Source organism: Bombus fervidus, chromosome 4 (assembly GCF_041682495.2).
Source record: "Bombus fervidus isolate BK054 chromosome 4, iyBomFerv1, whole genome shotgun sequence".
In the NCBI taxonomy this organism is placed as follows: domain Eukaryota; kingdom Metazoa; phylum Arthropoda; class Insecta; order Hymenoptera; family Apidae; genus Bombus; species Bombus fervidus.
Window position 1 is genome coordinate 19375306 of NC_091520.1, and position 19480 is coordinate 19394785.

A 19480-nucleotide genomic window follows, 5' to 3' on the forward strand; every position below is an offset into this window, starting at 1 on the left:
ATAGTAACGATGTCACGATTTCGCACGATCTCCTTTTTTTCTTTCTTTCGTTTTAGACTTAGCCGAAGAAAAAGAGCGCGTGGCCAGTGGTGTGTGCCGAGGCATAACACACTGCAGTCCCCGGTAGCATTACTACAATACATTTACTATTCCGTTCCGCTCGTGTATTTTTCCGAAACCTTATTCTTGTAGGAGCGTTGTTGGCTCGCGGCGAGGAACGCTCGTCGACCGTAGAAAAATTAACAATGTCGTATCCGCGTAATTAATTAACGTATCGAGTAAATTTGTGCAAGGGACGTTATCCAATCCCGCCTAAAAAAAAAAAAAAAAAAAACACGATATGACGAATGCATTCTGACAAGACGAAACGAAAGTTATGAGCGTTCTTTTACTCTTTCGCCGCTCTTTCGCCGCTCTTTCGCCGCTCTTTCGCCGCTCTTTCGCCGCTCTTTCGTCGCTCTTTTGCCGCGTTTGCAATTGCTGTGAAAATCCTATACAGTTGGTTTTTAACGGTTTGGGTTTGGGGCGAGACGAAAAGCTCGTATAGACATATTGTTCATATAAATAGACACGCGATTGATAAGAAAAAAGTGAATTCGAAATAAAATCTATAGGATTGGATGCGCGTATAGATGGATCCTGTCTTTATCAAAATCTCATACTCTATATAGAACTATAGGTTGACTATAGGCATTTAGCTATTTAAACTACTTAGAATTTTATAGTTTATTATTTATAGAGAAATAATTATTAATGATTTCTAGGATATTTCTTATTGGAATCAAGATTTAGCGAAAAGTTCAACGGTGAAAAACAAACGTTTCTGTGCTCGATAACGTTGAAGAAATTTCTAAAACGCGAGTGATAGAATAGCTACAGGTTTTTGTAAAGCTGAGCTTTGTAAAATATGTTAAATATTTTATAAAGCATGTCCCTAGAAGAAACGTCTTTCTCTAAAATTATGCATGTCGATAAAATAAATTTAGCTTAACAAGAATACTTCGAAAATTTCTTATTGTACATTTCTTGTAACAAATCGTGCTAGTCGTTAAATCTGCAGGATTAAATTGCTGAAGCACCTGTCAGAGCATCTTCCAAAGAATCTTTGCAAAGAAACTGTCGAGCGATATTTCGGTGAAACTCGTTCCGCTAATTGCGGAACAAAGGCCGAGGCGAACGCGGAAGTGGCGCATCGAACAATTGCAGTGAACAGAGGGTTGAAAGGCCATCGATCGTTTCTTCTTTGACTTCCTGGTTTAAAAAGAACCCCCCCGTAGCTCGGGTAGATTCGGTTAGCCCTGCAATTCGGTGCCTCGCCACAAAACTACGCAAACTGCCCAGCGTAGCGCACTGGCAATAAACAATACGTATTCTTCGACTATCCAGGTAAGGCAGATAAACGAACCACGAAACTACCGGTGCACCTGAATTTTGTAACCGAATCTAATTTAAAAGCGTCACCCTACACGGAAGTTCGGTAGTGTGCACGCTTTAAAAACCTTCTTACGATTCCAATCTAACCCCGGTAGCTCCGGCAACTGCATAGCTAGTTGGAAAATAGCTATTTCGACGATGTAGCCGTAACCAAACAGGACAACAAAATGTTTGACAACATCGAACGAACTGTACATACTAAATTACTTATCTTAATATAGCTGTTTTATAAGCGCTATTAAATTGCTCTATGACCAAGTAAATATTTTCGAGTATAAATAGGGAAAATCGAGGTACGACGCTTAACACTTTACTTTTCTAATGATGATTGTAACAACGGCAAGTCAGAAGACGAGAAAAGCCTTCGTTACGAGTTTTTAGACTAGACCTTGGGCTCTGTGTGTGTGTGTGTGTGTGTGTGTGTGTGTGTGTGTGTATGTGTGTTGAAAAACAAAAGATCACGTGATTTTACTTTTTAACATACAACGTGTGTTACATTTATTATTTACGGTACACGCGTGCTTCCAGCGCCGTGATAGATGCCGCGGAACGATTCAGGCCAGTATGCCAGCGTGATTCGTGGGGTGCGAGTATCGAATGCGAAGGAAAAAGAGGAAAAGGAGAAAAAAGAGGAAGAAGAGAAGGAGGATAGGCAAGAGGTACGCACGTATCGTTCGTGGAGACCGAAGAACGCGGAGATTCTTTGATCTTGCTTCCACCTTCCGGTTGGTGGTAAGTGGCAAGTGGCAAGTGGCAAGTGGCAAGTGGCAAGTGGCAACCGTGCCAGAGCTCGTCACACTCCGTAGACCGGCCTAACCGGACCAACTCGACGATTCGCCTAAACATACCTGCGAATCCCCTTCGCTTTTACTTTACCGCGAAACACGCTGAAAAGCGCGAGCCGCTCGAACCAATTTTCTCATCTGAAACAGCCAACAGCTTCTAGAACGTGTACGCGCACCTCGCACGCTAAACACCACTGTCCACGAAGCGTCGCTTCGTAATAGCGTAAGCGTTAGCGTTCTATTAGCAAAGTCGAGCAAGTTCTATTCGAATAACGAATAAATTCTCAAGATGTATTCGCGAATAAGAAATGGCAACTTTATTAGACGGAAATAAATTAAATTATTCGTTAGTCGCAAATAAATCGTCATTCGATTTCAGCACTAATTGCAAATAAAATGGCAAAACGGGAAACTAAGTTGTTGCACAGCCAGTCGGGCGATGAGGTGCCGACGCTGCGCCGACTCGAAGCCAAACCGTTCCCGTGGCGCTCTGCTTCCCGACGTGATACGATTGACGATCTGCAAGCGACCGCTTTGTCTTTGTATTTAAGTAAACGTTCTAACGATGATTTCCACGCATTGCTACTACTCCCTACTCTCTACTCTCTACGTACAGTATTCGAATTCGTACATATTCGAACAACTTTGTTTATCCGCAGTTTTTGCTCGAGCAATAATTTATTCGCAATGTTATTCGATTCTGTCTACAAAGCGTATAGTAAAATATATTTTGCCTCGTTATTAAAATCGTTTAAATATAACTGCATGTCTCGCTACTGGCAATGTTAACGCCTGTCGTCATGACTCACGACGAAAACGCGTAGCAACGAAAATGGTTCGCCGCTGTTTCGTGGACAGTTGCACTTTACTTTATAACGCCCGCTGCATGGAAACCTACTGTTGGCATCAACGCGTCTAATACCTGTCTATGAAGCGACGACGTTTCATAGTTAACAAACGTTCGTTAACAGAATATCCCTATGATATTGCAGAGCACTGTGATACCATTCGTTACTAAGTATAAACATTTGCATGTAAATTTGCACGTTTTAAGTTTTTAAATTTACGAAAGTAATGAAAGTAAACAACGATTTTTAAATATTTGCGGTAAGCGCAAATAACTATTGTACATTGCGTTAATAGGACTCGAACATCTGATATTGATACTTATAATCATCCTAATTCTACACCTTGGTTCGTTGTTTTGCTTTCTCTTTCGGGAGTGGCATGCTCTAGTTCGCCTGGCCACGAAATCGTCCATCCGTCAATACGGTACGTCCTCCAGCTCTTATTGCTCGACTTCAATTTTATTTCACGTGATTCAAGCGCAAAGTATACTGAACCAAATCGGTGACAAGTCAAGCGGATCGTTAAATGAATCAAACCGAACATATCAAAAACAATAAATATATTTTGTATACCTATCACAGTGATTATATCAAATTACAAGTAATTATATCAAGTTACATAAATTATAGAAATATTTACAATCACATGTATAAACTGTTATAAATACGCAGTGGAAAAACCTTGTATATATCGTATAACCATTTCAAAAATATTATATCATTTATTCCAAAAATAACGTTTCATTCAACGACGCCCTAATCATTTTTCTGCCCAGTATATCTCATCGATAAATAAATAATTTTTCCTTTGCACCTTACACGTTAACGAACACGTGCTATATAAAAAAAAAATCTCCCTATACATCGATAATATACATAGTGAAACTAATAATAATATACAATTAAACTATGCTCCGTGTATTATTAGAAATAAATCTATATCAAATATCCTTATTATAAATTCCTCAACACTGTCATAGCGATCTATTTTGTGCAAACGAGTTTGTAATATGAATCTTAATAAGAAAAAAGAAAAAAGAAAAAAGAAAAAAAAAGAAATAAAATAGAAAAGAATTCACTACTTTCACATCCAGGTACGTTATACGGTCTTCGATTGAGCGAGTATCTAACTCGCACCCACTCCACGTTTAAACATTCTAGGGAGGTTCAACGAATCGTAATTATTCAATCTTAACGACGAAACGATTTCCCACCTATATAAGTAAAAGTTACCATTTTAGCATTAAGCAATTTAAGAATAATATTTCTTAATTTCTGCAACCAAAGACGCTTCGGTCGATTCGTTTATTTCTACGAATCTTTTATTTGCCCTGCTAAAGTAATAAATATCACCAGTGTAAATATCAAACCACAAAGCATGAATGTGCAAATCATGCCTCTCAAGCCGTTTCTTTAAAAACCCATAAGAAGCTATGTTTTGTAACTGCTGTAGAGTATTTATCTGAAATTAAAGTACACGTATTTGTTTAAAATAGACTTCAATCTAAATTTATTAATTGCAGAAATGATCATAACCGACTATACACACACACACACACACACACTTTATTATATATATAACCAAATTGGACCAAACAACTTGGGTTTCTTTTCTTTCTATCTTTCTTTCTTTTTTTTTTTTTTTTTTTTTTTAAAGTTAAAGGAATTAATAAAAAATATATATATATATATATATATATATACACTGAAATTCTTATCCGATTTATTCTGTTTTAAAAGGTGTTTGGCCAATTATGCGATAATAAATACATCTATACCAACTTGAGATAACTTATCCTCTATAGCAAATTTATTTTCTGAGTCGATATAGGCCACAAACTTCCGTAAAGGCGTTTCAGCTTGAAATAATATCGGCTCGTGGAAGCCAGCAACTTCAAGCTGTTGAAATTTCGCTAAACTGTTGCTGGCGTGTGCACACAACCATGCTCTTAACGGTGATATCCTCCTGTTTACCTAAGAGGTAAAAATTATTATAAATTAGATAAATATGTGTAAAAATAGTAAAACTAACAAAGTACACACTTTCGATGCGAATTCTTCGTCCCGCAAAGCATACAGCAAATTCATAGCTTTGCAATCGCTATGGCCACAAACTATAATGTGTTTTATATTGTTTATTACACAACCAAGTTCTAAGGCCGCTGGCTCACACATTGTTAACTCGTCTACGAAATGCTGAGAATGAGGAATAAGATTACCAGCATTTCTTACTGAAAAAACATAAAATTTGACAAAACTTCAAATTCTTCAAAAACTTCAGAAAAAAAAAAGATTTGTCAAATACTTGTTCTTTGGAATATTTCACACGATGTTTCTTTAGCAAAATCAATGACACATTCAAAGAAAAAATATCTTAAAAAATTAAAACATTAAAAAATATCTTAAAATATTAAAACATTAAAAACATTAAAAACGTTACAATAATGTTCCATTGTATTAAAGTGCAACGTGAAATGTGTCCGGAAAAAAAAAAAAAAAAAAAAGAAGCAACAAGTTTCATATTCGAGGAGATCAATGTCATGATAAGGTCTCGTACCGACAAACATGTCCCCAACGTTTGTTTCCGTAAATCTAGTTGGGATCATCCGGGAGTCCATGCAAGTAAAGAATACTGCCTTTGGCTGTGTAAGATAAGTAACGACAAAAATCAGTCATGCCAATAAATGTTAATATCGCACCTTACATTAGTTATGTAATTTATGCAGTATATTATTTATAACTAAACTTTTTATACTTTCATACGCTAATAGCTTTTTTACATGTTAAATTATATACACATACGTACATACATATCTTACGTACATGTATATAGTTTTCATGCATAGCAACAGTTTGAGAAAGATGAAATGCAATAAACATTTCACACAACAATAAAGCATATTAATAACAACGCGGATTTTAATATTTGATTTAATAATTTCAACTTTGAAATGTTTCGATCTATTATTAAATTAATCTTTATAGGTCGCGTTATATCAAAGTAATGTCAGACACATGCTTACACAGATAAAATTTTATCCACATGCATGTATGTATGTTTCTTATGAATGACTCTTTAGTTCAAGGACATATGAAAACAAACTTGTCATTTTCCAAATATAATAGAAACATATGTGAAATAAATACATATTTTACTTAAATTTGATTATACTTTCTCAACATGTATACCTTTTATCACGAATATCAAAAATAATTACCACCGTCTTTCGCAATTTAAATATTGATATAAGACGAAACGTGAAACATCACAAAAAGAGAAATATGTCCACAAGTTATCAACAGTGACTTAGAGAAAAAAAATTATAACGTACTTCGGGATGATCTCGAACTCTTTGAAACTGTTTCACCATTTCTTCCCTATGGCAATTCCTATATTTCATAATTCCTTTGATTATTCTATCCATGGTAGATACAATACACACTTTGTTATGTTCTATCAACCTAAAATGGTGACAACACGCGATTTCGCCATAGCCGAGCAGAAGGCGGCAATTTTAAATGTATCGCACAACTAAAAAATGAGTATAAAGATTAGTTCAAAGATTACTTAACTTATTCTACTTTTCATTTAAACGCAACATTAAATTTACATTCAATTCGATGACTTTATTTATTCGCATAATTAAAAAATACAGTCTAGTGATACACGTGAAAGCATAAGCTTTTATTATTCCATGTTCCTTTTATTACTTCTTCATAAATACAGCTGTAAATAAATTCATACATGTTTAATATCTGTTCTTCTTTCCGTATGTCAAAAGGTAACAATCAAAATTTTATACAAAATATAACGTATAATTTAGCATTATTGTTATCTAAATCGAAAGATACAATTACGGTTAGCTTGATTGTTGCAATAGCACGGTTTATATAATAAGTATATATGTACACTATTATATCAAGTAAATATAATTTAAGAAAATATATATCTTTGTAACAGGCCAGAGAGAATAATTGCTATATAGAAATAAAATACATAACATCATGGAACCAGGAAAAAGCTTAACCCAGAAAACCATGTATTATCTCTAAGAGCCAAGACAGTATTTACTATAAGCGAACAACGATGTACATGTCCACTTATGTACATGATACTAATAGCGCACAATTTCATACTAAGTATGTGTAACATATATATATGTTGTATTCATTTATTAACACGTACATGCGTAGCAAAATTTTTAAATATTCTTTCAAATTTTGTATAGAATAAACTAAAAATTCAGATTCCTTTCTGAAATACAATATGATTCTTTGAAAATGACAATATTAATAATAGTTTTGTCACAAATTACATATTGAAATTATTTATTCATTAGCAAAATTATCGATTTACTTTAATTAATAAAAGAGGAAAGTTCTCATGCACCTTCATTGTGATGATTCTCTTTTAAAGTGACTCTTAGATTCAATAGTGATTAACAGCCTGGACCCGGGTGACAACGCGCCTGGGTCGAGCTGATTTCTATCTACTTAATGCCGAACTCTGACTAGCACGTTCCAATTTCTCAAAATGTTTTCGTGCATTACGAATATTGATTAATGTTGCTGCTGATGCTGAAACAGTAGGAATAATTATTTCAGTATTTATTAAAAAACGAATTAAGATATTAAATACTTACGGATAGCAGGATCCGACATAATAACCATTACATATGTATTTGATGTAAACACATCGATAAAAGCTGCAAAATTTGTATTTCTAACTTCCATACTTTGAAATTGTGCCGCTAGTTTGCTAAAAATGTATAATTTATAGATATATGTTCAAACTAGTTTATATATATACTTTTTATAAGCAAATTACCTGCAACTAAGTTTGAACTGTTTTATTATATTAGAGACTTTTTCAAATCGATGTATATCTCTATGATGTTGCCTTTGACAATAACTAATTACTAAAAATGTTGCCCTTTCAAATAAAAGTACTTCATCAGCATCAATAATATTTGTAAATTGTTTCAAACTCTGTTCAAGCTCTTTCACATTTGGAATCAACATATATACGATTGAGGACCATGCCCTAAACATAACAGCTTGCATGAAATTATAAAATAAAGATTGAGATCATTGTACAGTTACAAAGATATACCTATATAATGTCTCATCCCATATGCTAGTTCTAAAACAAGTACATTCAAGTGGCAAACTAAGTCTTTTCAGATCTTCTTCTCTTTCTCTAAATATCAAATCTCGTTGATCCTCTTGTACTAAATCCATCTTATGTACTAAACAGAATATCTTTGCTTCTGGACTATTTTGTAATATTGCTTCTAAGCAACTTTGATAATAATGCATGTCTTTATCTAATTCTCTGGATTCTACGTCGAAAACATAGATCAAAACCTCTACGTTCCTAAATATATTGTCACGTTGTGATGCAAAATAATTTTCCATGAACGCTTCTTGACCACCGCAATCCCAAAGATTTAACACCAAATTACCAAGGAATCGAACATGACTATGTTCTACATCAACTATCAAACATACCAATAAATTAATAAATAATGCAGAAGATACAAATATTTGATAAAATTGGTATAAGCCAAGTATTACACACTTGTTGCTCCCAGACGACGTGTATCACGAGCAATATAATTGGCAAAAATTATGCTGCGCATACTAGTCTTTCCTGAACCGCTCTTACCCATCAATAGAACCTAAAAAATATAGAATATTCAATATATGTAAAACTTACACACACGCGCGCTCGCACGAACATCTATTAACAAACGGTACAAATTAATTTAAATGGTTATGATTTTAGATAAGTACGAAATTTGAATACCTTCTTCTTCATCTTGAATTGATAATGTTATATCTAAGAATTAGTTAAAAATCGTATGCGACAGTTGATCAATTGTTGTGTCCTGCAACAAATTATTGAATACAAATTATGATACAGTTACACAATTAAACAGTTTCCATTACACTTATGACAGGAGTGCATCCTGAACATACGTCGAATACGTGGTCAGATGTTGAATTCATAGGTTATTTCACACTGTTCGATGAATCACATAGTACAACTCTATAACCTGTAATAAACGCACACCAATTTTCTTGTCAATTAACAAATCGCATTAAATATCATTTACAGATACTTTATAATATCAAAAACATGGGCTATTCAGAATGAAAATAACGATCTCCTTAATAGTAAACAGTCTTATGTTATGAATTATAATAATTGTGATTACCCTCTACCTTTTTTCTATGTGATTAACTTTTAAGCTAAGTATGTAGCTAACTTCACACATGTTGTCATTATTCACGTATCATTGAAAGATAAGATAATTGAGCCAACTGTACTTAATAAAATGTATGATAAACAATGTATTTGTCATTAATGCATATTAATATCTTTAATATTATCAAGTATTATTTATTATATTTTTGTAACATTTCGCAAATTTAACCAATCTTTATCTTTTCTAAGTTTCTAAATTATTTTGTTGATTACGTGTATATATATATACACGCGTGCACACACACACACACACACACACACACAAATAAATAAATTATAAATTTTTAAACTTTTAGACTATGCAGCACTGGATCTCCTATATAGAATAGAAATGTAATTAATCTAATGTTATACACTTCTGAAACTATTACTTTCTTTAATATAATTGCTGTAAAAAATCATTTATGAAAGAGTTGATATCATTTTACTTACATTAATATACATTATAAATACAACTTAATCATGCGGAAGGCCTATAAACATACTAAATGATGATTCTATACATAAATATAGAATAATAATTCTTATAAATATGAATATGTCTAACGATAAAAATCTGCAAGATTAAAATGCCATTGTGTATTCAAAGTATCAGGAATAACAGAGAAAATAATAAAAAGTACTTTTAAGAGAATTTTGGTCTTCAAACAAGCATATTATATTATAAAACAAAACTTACATATAAATTTACATATGATAGAACAATGTTCTTACAAATGTTTTGGAATGTAAAACATGTAAGAACTTGTCAAATATGTCATAATATGATTTTTTATATATTTGTTCCTTCTTTTCTTAAGTTAGAAAAATTATTATATAGACAGGTATAATATAATCAAAGGATTCATTTCTGGACACACGTTAATAAACTACCTGTAATAGATAACGATAAATACTTATGTTTACTAAAAAAAAATCAGTTAGTTTTATTATGTACTTAGAAGTATACAAGTTATTAAGATGATATTTCATATATATCAATAATGTTTATGGTATCGGAACATTATATTCTTTATATAGCTTTGTTATGCATATAATTATAAATAGTCATATGTGTGTGTGTGTGTGTGTGTGTGTGTGTGTGTATTTATTATTGTTATTATTATTATAATCCATGTCTCAAGGATTTAAGTTCATATTTTTTAAATTATTATTTACTTTATTTATAGTATATAGTTAATCCCCATATATGCTTCTTCCAGATAAGTAAGATACTCATTTGTCAGAAATATAAACCGAGATAATACATTTTTAACAAGAACACTTTTTAGTGACAAATATTTTGAAGAGATTTAAACATACAATTACGATACATAAATTATCAAAATATATATTATATCTATTTTCGAAAGGAAAAGATTGAATAGTTTCGAATACGTTATAAAATTAATTTGTAAAAGCATATTTAATTCATTATGTACAAACTCTGGTATAAATAAGAATAAAAATATCAATAGGTACCTACACGAAAATAGCAAATATGTAGTTTTATAATTACTAAACTACGATTTATACACATACGAAATCTTAAGATATCTCGGCACACTCTGTTTGAATATACAATTTTCCAACTTATCTTTAAAAAGTATATAATAATCCACTGAAAGATTTAATTTTAACGAGTAAAACCATGTTGAAGTTTACAACAATATGTATTTGTTTCCATGTTGGCTAACCTGTAATTGATTCACTTGCAGTCTTACCACCGTTCCAACCTATATTATTCTAAATTTCTTTTTAAATCATATACATACATACATACATACATATATATAGTATGTATAAGTGTATGTATAGTAGTAAGTATGTATTTATATGCGTATATATATACACAGCACCCGAAAACGCACGCACGTATATATACATATATGTACATACACGGATTTATTCGTGTTAACCGACAATAGGTGCGGGTGAAAGTAAGTATATGCGTGTACATACTAAGTACTAATGATCAAACCTTGTAAGTGTATGAACAGAGGAATACATGGTGAAAAGGAAAGAGAAAGAAGCAAATGAAAAAGTGGAAAAGAGAGAAAGAAAGGGGGAGGAAAGGAGGGAGGTACGGAAAGAGAGGGAGTGAACAGTGTTCCAGTAGTGGAGGCGCTGCACAGTGGCAGAGGACCGCGGTAGCGGTTGTGATTCAGACTTCTTATCAACCTTAAAAAAAGTGTGGAGAAGAACAGGAAGAGATTCGTCGTCATCGGGCGTCGATTATACGTACGAAATGAGATACCATTGATAAGACTTAGAGCGCCGCGTGGTTCCGCCTCCGCCGTGCCCAAACACGGCACATCACGGACGTGTGGATAAAGCGGCGCCATATATACACGATATACAATCGTATTTTTTCTTTCGCGAGTGCGAGACGACAGAAAAAGGGAGGAGTGAAAACACTCCGAGAACGAAAGAGCAATCGCGACACTAAAGAACATCCCAGACACGGAGAACGGTGGAAAGTGAGAACAAGAGAAGGAGGGAGGGAGGGAGGGAGAGAGAGAAAGAGAGAGAGAGTGACAGAGGAAGAGGGAGGGCGAGAGGGAGAGAGAACTAGAGATCCGTGGATGCGGCGCGGTGTCTGCTCCCGTGCGTGCGTGAATCACGCTTTGGAGGTGCCTGTCTATCCCTCGTCTTCGAGCACACCCTATACTCACGACATTGACCCGTTCGAAGACGCCGCTATTCTACAAAATCGAACACCTTTCACAAGTAGCCGAAACTGTCACCCACGAGAAGAGGCATTTTTCTTTCGTTTTGTCTCCTGTTCTTTACCGGTCACCAAGACTATATCCGTATCTGTGATATAGAGCCGGTAATTTCAAACATCATTTCGATAACATCTGCTAAGTTCAAGAAAGCAAATTCTTTTATCTATAATGAGAGTGAATGGATCTTCAAGTATCATGTTTTCAACAAACAACTTGGTGTTTTTGTCAACATAAAGAATTCTCTGTATACTGTGATTCAAACCTTTAGTCTTTTAGGATTTATATAACGTAAAAACGACTAGTATCTCCGAGGCAGGGGCTAATAGTATTAAACAAATCTTTGAACAAAATTATAGAAACGCAGCAACGTAAGATAGATTGGCAACAAAGGGACAAAAGTAGAAACAACATGTCAGATGAAGAAGACAAACCCCCTGCACCTCCTGTGCGACTCACATCAAATAGGTAACTATATATATTCTATGCTATATTATTATGTGTTATAATTTACTAGTACCGAAGAATTTCTCAATGAAAGAATGTATCATCTAATATTAGATATTTTAATATATGTTCAGTAACAGATATGTCTAATGTTTCATTCTGTAGTTCTGTACATTTCTATGTAATATAATAAATGTAATATTAGAACATTGCTCTGTAACACTAAAAGCTGATAACTTTGTTACACTTTGCATTTTTATTATTTTCTTTACAATAAGTAAATGTCTACATCTTCCAAAAATAGGATAACAGACACTAATCTAGTGGTTGCTAAAAATAAAATCCTCCAGTTCAGACACGATGACATTCTGATGTGGGAGACCATCCTTTTAAGTCTTTATATGCAGTCTTACTAACAAACGTATATATATATATGTATTATACGTGTGAAACATATAATTTTTATATTAATTTTGTACATATTTTGAATGTATTAGACATAAAAACTGTTATAACGAATGTAAAAAGTTAGTTATATATTTATATGTTCTACAAATAATAACTTACTACTTATAAACAATAAAATATATATTAGAGTAACCGATATAACATTTGATCTACAATCTTCTATTTATGTATAATTTATGGATATAGAAGTAAATGTATAACTGTAAGATTATTTTGTCCCATTTGATATCATTAGTTAGATAATGATAGATTAAACATGTTTCAGAGGTGAATCAACACCTAATTTACCAGTGGATATGCGTCCACTACCTAAGGAACCTGATTCTGATGAACGTAAGAAGAAAACATTGAAAAGCAAAATGAAGGTAAAAGAGAATAAGGATAAACCCAACATCAGTTATCCCACCAACTTTGAACATACTGTACATGTTGGATTTGACGCTGTTACTGGTGAATTTACGGTAAGTCAGTTTACTATTTGCAATTTGTTACTATTGTTCAAGATGCACTCGCTTTCCGCTTTGCTACTATACAATGGTACGGAGTATCCAAATAGACATTAAATAGTAATTCTTTATTACATTACTGGTTACATAAATTCTCCAAGATCCCTTATAACAAAGCAAGAAAAAAAGGAATAATTCTTAGATATGAAACATCTCTGATCGAATTTTTATTTGTTATTTTCATTAATGGAACATTATTAAATTGATATTTATTAATGGGTAATATTTAGCAATCGCTTTGCAATTTTCATTGGCTTATTCATGTATTAATATATTGCATAATAAACAATAATAAAAATATGTCGAAGTAAAATAAGTTACAGTACTACAACCTGGATAGAATTTAATTTACTTTGTAGTACAATTTTTATTATATTTCAATAAATTAAAATTGTGTGTGTATGTGTGTGCGTGCGTGTGTGTGCGTGCGCGCGTGTGTGCGAGTGTTTTTGTGACAAATGAATATATATATATATATATTTGTGAAGAATAATTCATTTGTGAAACATGTGTCATTGTAAGAGCAACTAGTAATGTATTATTAAATATTAATGCAAACAATTTTCTTTGTCTAAAAAGTATATCTCAAATGGATCTTTCGTACCGAAAAAAAAATAAATTTTCATCACTTGTTCACACGTGTATGGACATTGTGGAAAAGTAATTTGGTAATTTGTCTGATGCTTCTTATACCTATTATTTTTTCACATGAAAAACTAACTAGACACGTATTTCTTTCAAGCTGCCATTAAAAGTAAGTAATTTAAAATGACCACAAAAGTAGTTTGTTTATACTCTTTTTTATTATACATACACTTAATTTAACTGTTTGTTTTTGTTGCAATTAACAGGATTAAGTTGTTATATTTTATTTCAAAATTTAGAGTTTATCATAGATTAGAAGCATATAGCTGCTTTAGTAGATTTATAGATGCTTTAGTCAACGTTGCATTTAATATTATTGCTTTCTTGCAGAATGAATTTTAATATTGGTTTGAGTGCTTACAATCTTACTATTTATTCAACAACTGTAACAATTGGAGTCTTAAATATTTTATATTTGCACGATGTTCTCTTAGTTTTCAGAACTTTGAGAATTATACTTTTGTAAATATTATATCCTAACCTATCAGTTACGTCTTCTTTAAAGTTTTGTACTTGTAAGACTATTAATGATTACTCTGAAACATAACTTTTGGTCTTAGGGGATGCCAGAAGCATGGGCAAGGTTGCTTATGTCTAGTAATATTAGTAAACAAGAACAGAAGAAAAATCCACAGGCTGTATTGGATGTTTTGAATTGGTATGACAGTAGCAGTAAAGAAACAAAAGGATCTAAATACATGACAACTACAAAAATGGTTGGGGTGGTTGGTAAGTTAATAATATTTACATAAAGATTAATCTATAATGTTGTTACTATCATATGCCAGTTATATATACATTAACGAATGAAGCACAGAAAATTTTATGTGTAGCTCCTATTGAGAGGGCGAGTAGTCCTAGAAGCATGGTGGGTATAGGTGTTGGGACAGGAGGAGGAGGAAATATTCGTGGTCAAGCAATGTCACAAGCTTCTGGAAGTTCTCATTCTCAACATTCGCTCAGCAGGTAAGCCTCATATGCTTCCAAATCTCTTTCTCTTCCTATCTTTGTACTTATTCTGTATATATTTAAATATCCACTGAGAAATGATAAAATTATAGAGTAAGTAGCAGTAGTCCAAGTAGTACACCAACAGATGCTTGCGCGACTAGTTCCGAACAGGAAGATGAACCGCCACCACCACCGATTTCTGCTAGGCCCGAACGTACGAAATCGATCGTAAGTAATTACTGTCTGCAAATTGTCAAAAATTAGAATTACTTTTCTATATTTGAGTGTTGTAAGTACTAAACTAAAAAATTAAACACTTTGCAATAGTATACAAAGCCAATAGAAGAAGAACCACCGCCTCCATTAACTACCACGTTAGGATCACCCCAACGAAATGGAACGCCGCAACAGCCACATCAATCACAACTGGATAGAAATAAAAATCAAGCGACTCCTACATCAACGACAACCGATCAAACTAGACCAGCGCAAAGTGATAAAGCTAGAAAGAAAAAAATGTCAGATGATGAAATATTAGAAAAATTAAGAACAATTGTAAGTGTAGGTGACCCAAATAGGAAATATACGAAAATGGAAAAAATAGGACAGGGGTAAGTTATATAATATAAAATAATATAAAATGTAAATATTCTCTTATGGAATTTTTTTTGCATATTTATATATTTTTAATGTTATCTTCTAGTGCTTCGGGAACGGTGTACACAGCAATTGAAACATCAACAGGTATGGAAGTTGCAATAAAACAAATGAATCTTTCACAACAACCAAAGAAGGAGTTAATAATAAATGAAATATTGGTTATGCGGGAGAATAAGCATCCAAATGTTGTAAATTACTTGGATAGTTACCTCGTAGGAGAAGAATTATGGGTAGTTATGGAATATTTGCCTGGTGGTAGTTTGACAGATGTTGTAACTGAGACTTGTATGGATGAGGGTCAAATAGCAGCAGTGTGTAGAGAAGTCCTACAAGCTTTGGAGTTCCTTCATTGTAATCAAGTTATACACAGGGATATTAAGTCTGATAATATCCTCCTTGGACTAGACGGTGGAGTAAAATTAACAGATTTTGGATTTTGTGCACAAATTTCACCAGAGCAAAGCAAACGAACTACAATGGTTGGTACACCATATTGGATGGCGCCAGAAGTAGTTACAAGAAAACAGTATGGTCCAAAGGCGAGTGAAAAGAAAGATACTCTACAACTATTATTACATTGCAATGTTTATATTGTAATTACTATATAACTATTATGCTACAATATTTATAAATTATTTAAATCTTATAGGTTGATATCTGGTCGTTGGGTATAATGGCTATTGAAATGATAGAAGGAGAACCACCATATTTAAATGAAAATCCATTAAGAGCATTATATTTGATCGCAACAAATGGTAAACCTGAAATCAAGGAAAAGGATAAACTGTCAGGAATTTTTCAAGACTTTTTGGATCAGTGTTTAGAGGTCGAAGTGGAGAAACGATCAGCGGCTTCGGAATTACTCAAGGTAATTCTAACAATATTTTATACTAATCTAAAATACAATTAATATATGTTTTATATTTAAGTTTACGTAAACGGAATAAACTTTTAATAAAATTTGTACTTTTATGGCAAATTGCAGCATCCTTTTCTGAAATTAGCAAGGCCACTTGCTTCCCTAACACCTTTAATAATGGCAGCGAAGGAAGCTGCTAAAGGTAATTAGAAGAGTGGTATTATGATATGATTATAAAAATATAATTTTGCAGAAAAATAATGAATCACCCTCCCAAAATGGAACGGCACAATAATTCAATAATATATAATAAATAATTAATAAACATATATAAATAAATATATATATATGTATGTATGTATGTATGTATGTATGTATATAAATATATATATATTTATAAACATATATATGTATATATATATATATATATAGGTCATAGATAGATAGATAGAACTTATCCGATACCTTGAAAAGTATCGAGAAATGGTTTCAAAGTTTTTAAATTGCTCGATTCTCGCATGTTGCGAGGAAATCAAGTTAAATCAGAAGAACCGTGAACGATCTGACGGCAGAAATCTTGTATTCCTCGATGGGTATATATTAGTTACTAAGAGTTCAACATTTTATTTAAATAGTCTTCAAAGTAAAAGATAAACTGTACGAGTGGGTTGTTGCCTGAAGAGCTCTTGTACTAATACCGAACTATCATCGAGGATTCTCAAGCGACTGTCAGTTATTTTCTAAAAATATAAAACTAGTATTACTGACTCTAAAATTGAAGATCAGAGTTAGCTACAAACATACATTATTTATAGCAAAAACCTTATTAGATAATACCACAAAACAAATGTGAACAAGTACATAGGACCTATTCTAATATATTATTATGGTTTAACAAAAAAAAATCGTAGAAGAAGAAAATTGATCTTCGTGTCAGACTTATATTTTTTGAATGAAGATATGGAGAGCAGAGCAATATGTTTTCAGTCTTTGGTCTGTCAGTATGACGTAGATGTATAAGCGATAGCCTAACTTGTTTTAAACGTTCTCAAGAATCACGTTCTTGTCAATTGGATGTTAGTAAACTTCATTATGTTATTCTATTAAACTGAAGTTTTAATAGATCTTTTAAATATTTGGACACTGCAACTTTTGCATTATTATGTTAATTTGTATATAGTATAGGCAATTAATTTCATACATAATGAAATTTATGATGAATTTAATACACGCGATTCTTATTTAAAGCTGTTCATTTATAATTGTAGGATAAAATATAAGTACTTTTTCTCATTTGCATCGCTGACGGGACACGTTAAAATATCGACCCTGTTACTAAAGTATATTATGATGTGAGAACATCTTTCTATAGACGAATGTCTAGTTACGTGTGTTCTTCGATACAGGTCAAACATAAGTTGTCTTTAACGTGTCTTATTAAGAAGTGAACGGATGATGGACGAAATTTTAAAACAAGGTTCAGATATAGGAACATTTTGTGACACTATAAAGTGCCTGTCTTGTCATGTTTAGAGACGTGAAAAACTCGCGCTAGATTCCTTATGATCTTGAACCATCAACAGAATAATTTCATATTTTGTTTAATACAGATACAGATTGAGAAAAAATATATAAATTTATGTTGACCATGATTATATAAGACAAGGTTTCTACGTATGGTTGTACTACATTAAACGTAATAATTAATGTCTTTCCTAATTATATTATATCTTAAACATATATTACTGAGAATGAAACCTTGGATACTTTTAGTTTAAGGAATACAAACTTTCGAATTTGTTACTTTTATTCTTTGCATCTTCGTTACGTATAGGAGTTTATCGTAAACTAAAGCTAAAGAACGCCACGTAAAATTATAATAGATATTGAAGAAATTAACATATTACATATGAAACAAAAAAAAAACAAAAAAAATGGAAAAAAAAAAGGAAAATGCATACGTTATTTGGTAATGAACAATCGTATATGTAATAATATATTCATTATTTACTGAGTTTATTACTTTCGTAATATTAAAAAGCCTGATTAGTTTTTTTATAATAATCGATAATGTCTAATTATACTTGACAGACGAAGCAGCTCAGTTTGTATTGTGCGCTTACGCCTAAATTTGGAGTTGCATGCTGAAGGGTAAATCTACTTACCTGTAAAGAATCAGGGATTATAATATATAATCGCATGGAATTTGTTTCAGTATTCTGTAAGAACGAGCTCTTGTATTATTTTGTTTCAGCATCAACTTCAAATTATCTAGGAATTGTAAGCAATTATAGGAGGTATAGAAAACGAAATAATTGTGCACGTCTAGTATTAATAAATATACATTTCTGTAAAAAAAAAAAAAAAAAGAGAAAAAAAGAAGAAAAGAAAATGAGATTCAGGGTCAAAATTGACGTTAACAACTCGATCAGAAATACTGAACGAGGTCCTGCATTTTCACAAATATCTTTAGAAAAAAGAAGTAACGTCCATTTTATGTCTATTATATTACTGCGACAGTTATTAAGCATATTTCAGCTACAAGTAGTAGCTATCTATAAGATTCATTTTTATTCGTAAATCGAGGCAAGTTAGATGCAAAATTTTACTTGTCCATATTTTGAAAAATTTGTATAAAAACATATGCAAATAATAATTAGAAATATGAATATTTTGAATGAATCCTGTTGCTTATATATAGAGAATAAACAAAAGTACAAAAGTTGTATTAATATGCCTTACTGTAATAAAAGTAAACATTATTTATAAAATTAGCAAGCAATCGTCATTATTTTAATATCGATAAACAATACAAAATTACGTATAAAACACATAATAAAAATGTGGACAAGTGTAAATGTTTTTGCATCTTCATCTTGATTACCGTTACAAGTGCATTTA

General features: G+C 32.2%; 3 protein-coding genes across 8 annotated transcripts; 1 reads left to right on the top strand and 2 right to left on the bottom strand.

Moving 5' to 3' along the window:
• Positions 1-3691: 3691 nt before the first annotated feature.
• On the bottom strand, positions 3692-6560 carry Cahbeta (carbonic anhydrase beta). 2 transcript variants are annotated; one of them, XM_072001991.1, is made up of 5 exons: positions 6092-6243; positions 5625-5709; positions 5111-5298; positions 4850-5041; positions 3692-4529 (listed from the first exon to the last, which is right to left on the bottom strand). In XM_072001991.1, the coding sequence occupies exons 1-5, from the start codon at positions 6110-6112 to the stop codon at positions 4320-4322; spliced, it is 696 nt and encodes a 231-aa protein (XP_071858092.1). In that variant the 5' UTR covers positions 6113-6243; the 3' UTR covers positions 3692-4319. The 2 variants fall into 2 exon arrangements, with proteins under 2 accessions (XP_071858092.1, XP_071858091.1); XM_072001990.1 differs by lacking the exon at positions 6092-6243 and adding an exon at positions 6400-6560 and having other exon boundaries at positions 3693-4529.
• A 113-nt stretch (positions 6561-6673) lies between these two features.
• On the bottom strand, positions 6674-10965 carry Raga-b (Ras-related GTP binding A/B). 5 transcript variants are annotated; one of them, XR_011799674.1, is made up of 8 exons: positions 9050-9289; positions 8877-8958; positions 8649-8748; positions 8181-8565; positions 7896-8111; positions 7711-7826; positions 7458-7645; positions 6674-6794 (listed from the first exon to the last, which is right to left on the bottom strand). XR_011799674.1 is itself a non-coding variant. In XM_072001986.1 (8 exons), exons 3-8 carry the CDS (start codon positions 8886-8888, stop codon positions 7554-7556), a joined length of 921 nt encoding a protein of 306 aa, XP_071858087.1. In that variant the 5' UTR covers positions 8889-8958; positions 10018-10207; positions 10800-10965; the 3' UTR covers positions 6816-7553. The 5 variants fall into 5 exon arrangements, 4 of the variants coding, with proteins under 4 accessions (XP_071858087.1, XP_071858086.1, XP_071858088.1 ...); XM_072001986.1 differs by lacking the exons at positions 6674-6794; positions 9050-9289 and adding exons at positions 10018-10207; positions 10800-10965 and having other exon boundaries at positions 6816-7645; XM_072001985.1 differs by lacking the exon at positions 6674-6794 and adding an exon at positions 9296-9358 and having other exon boundaries at positions 6816-7645; positions 9050-9126.
• Positions 10966-11219: 254 nt separating this feature from the next.
• Pak (serine/threonine-protein kinase PAK 3-like protein) lies at positions 11220-18971 on the top strand. The gene is made up of 10 exons (XM_072001980.1): positions 11220-12150; positions 12323-12511; positions 13224-13419; positions 14670-14838; positions 14943-15075; positions 15171-15288; positions 15388-15671; positions 15764-16259; positions 16370-16588; positions 16706-18971. The coding sequence occupies exons 2-10, from the start codon at positions 12456-12458 to the stop codon at positions 16787-16789; spliced, it is 1755 nt and encodes a 584-aa protein (XP_071858081.1). The 5' UTR covers positions 11220-12150; positions 12323-12455; the 3' UTR covers positions 16790-18971.
• Positions 18972-19480: the final 509 nt, after the last annotated feature.

Coding starts and splice junctions, on each gene's coding strand:
- Cahbeta (XM_072001990.1), bottom strand. CDS start 6,492: ATGGATAGAATAATCAAAGGAATTATGAAATATAGGAATTGCCATAGG. Junction 5,710..6,399: donor GAGTTCGAGATCATCCCGAA/GTACGTTATAAT, acceptor TATCTTACACAG/CCAAAGGCAGTATTCTTTAC. Junction 4,530..4,849: donor TAGAGGATAAGTTATCTCAA/GTTGGTATAGAT, acceptor CTTTAATTTCAG/ATAAATACTCTACAGCAGTT.
- Raga-b (XM_072001987.1), bottom strand. Junction 8,112..8,180: donor TGGGATGAGACATTATATAG/GTATATCTTTGT, acceptor TGTTATGTTTAG/GGCATGGTCCTCAATCGTAT. Junction 7,646..7,710: donor TATGTCGGATCCTGCTATCC/GTAAGTATTTAA, acceptor CTACTGTTTCAG/CATCAGCAGCAACATTAATC.
- Pak (XM_072001980.1), top strand. CDS start 12,456: ATGTCAGATGAAGAAGACAAACCCCCTGCACCTCCTGTGCGACTCACA. Junction 12,512..13,223: donor GTGCGACTCACATCAAATAG/GTAACTATATAT, acceptor AACATGTTTCAG/AGGTGAATCAACACCTAATT. Junction 15,289..15,387: donor CCGAACGTACGAAATCGATC/GTAAGTAATTAC, acceptor ACTTTGCAATAG/TATACAAAGCCAATAGAAGA.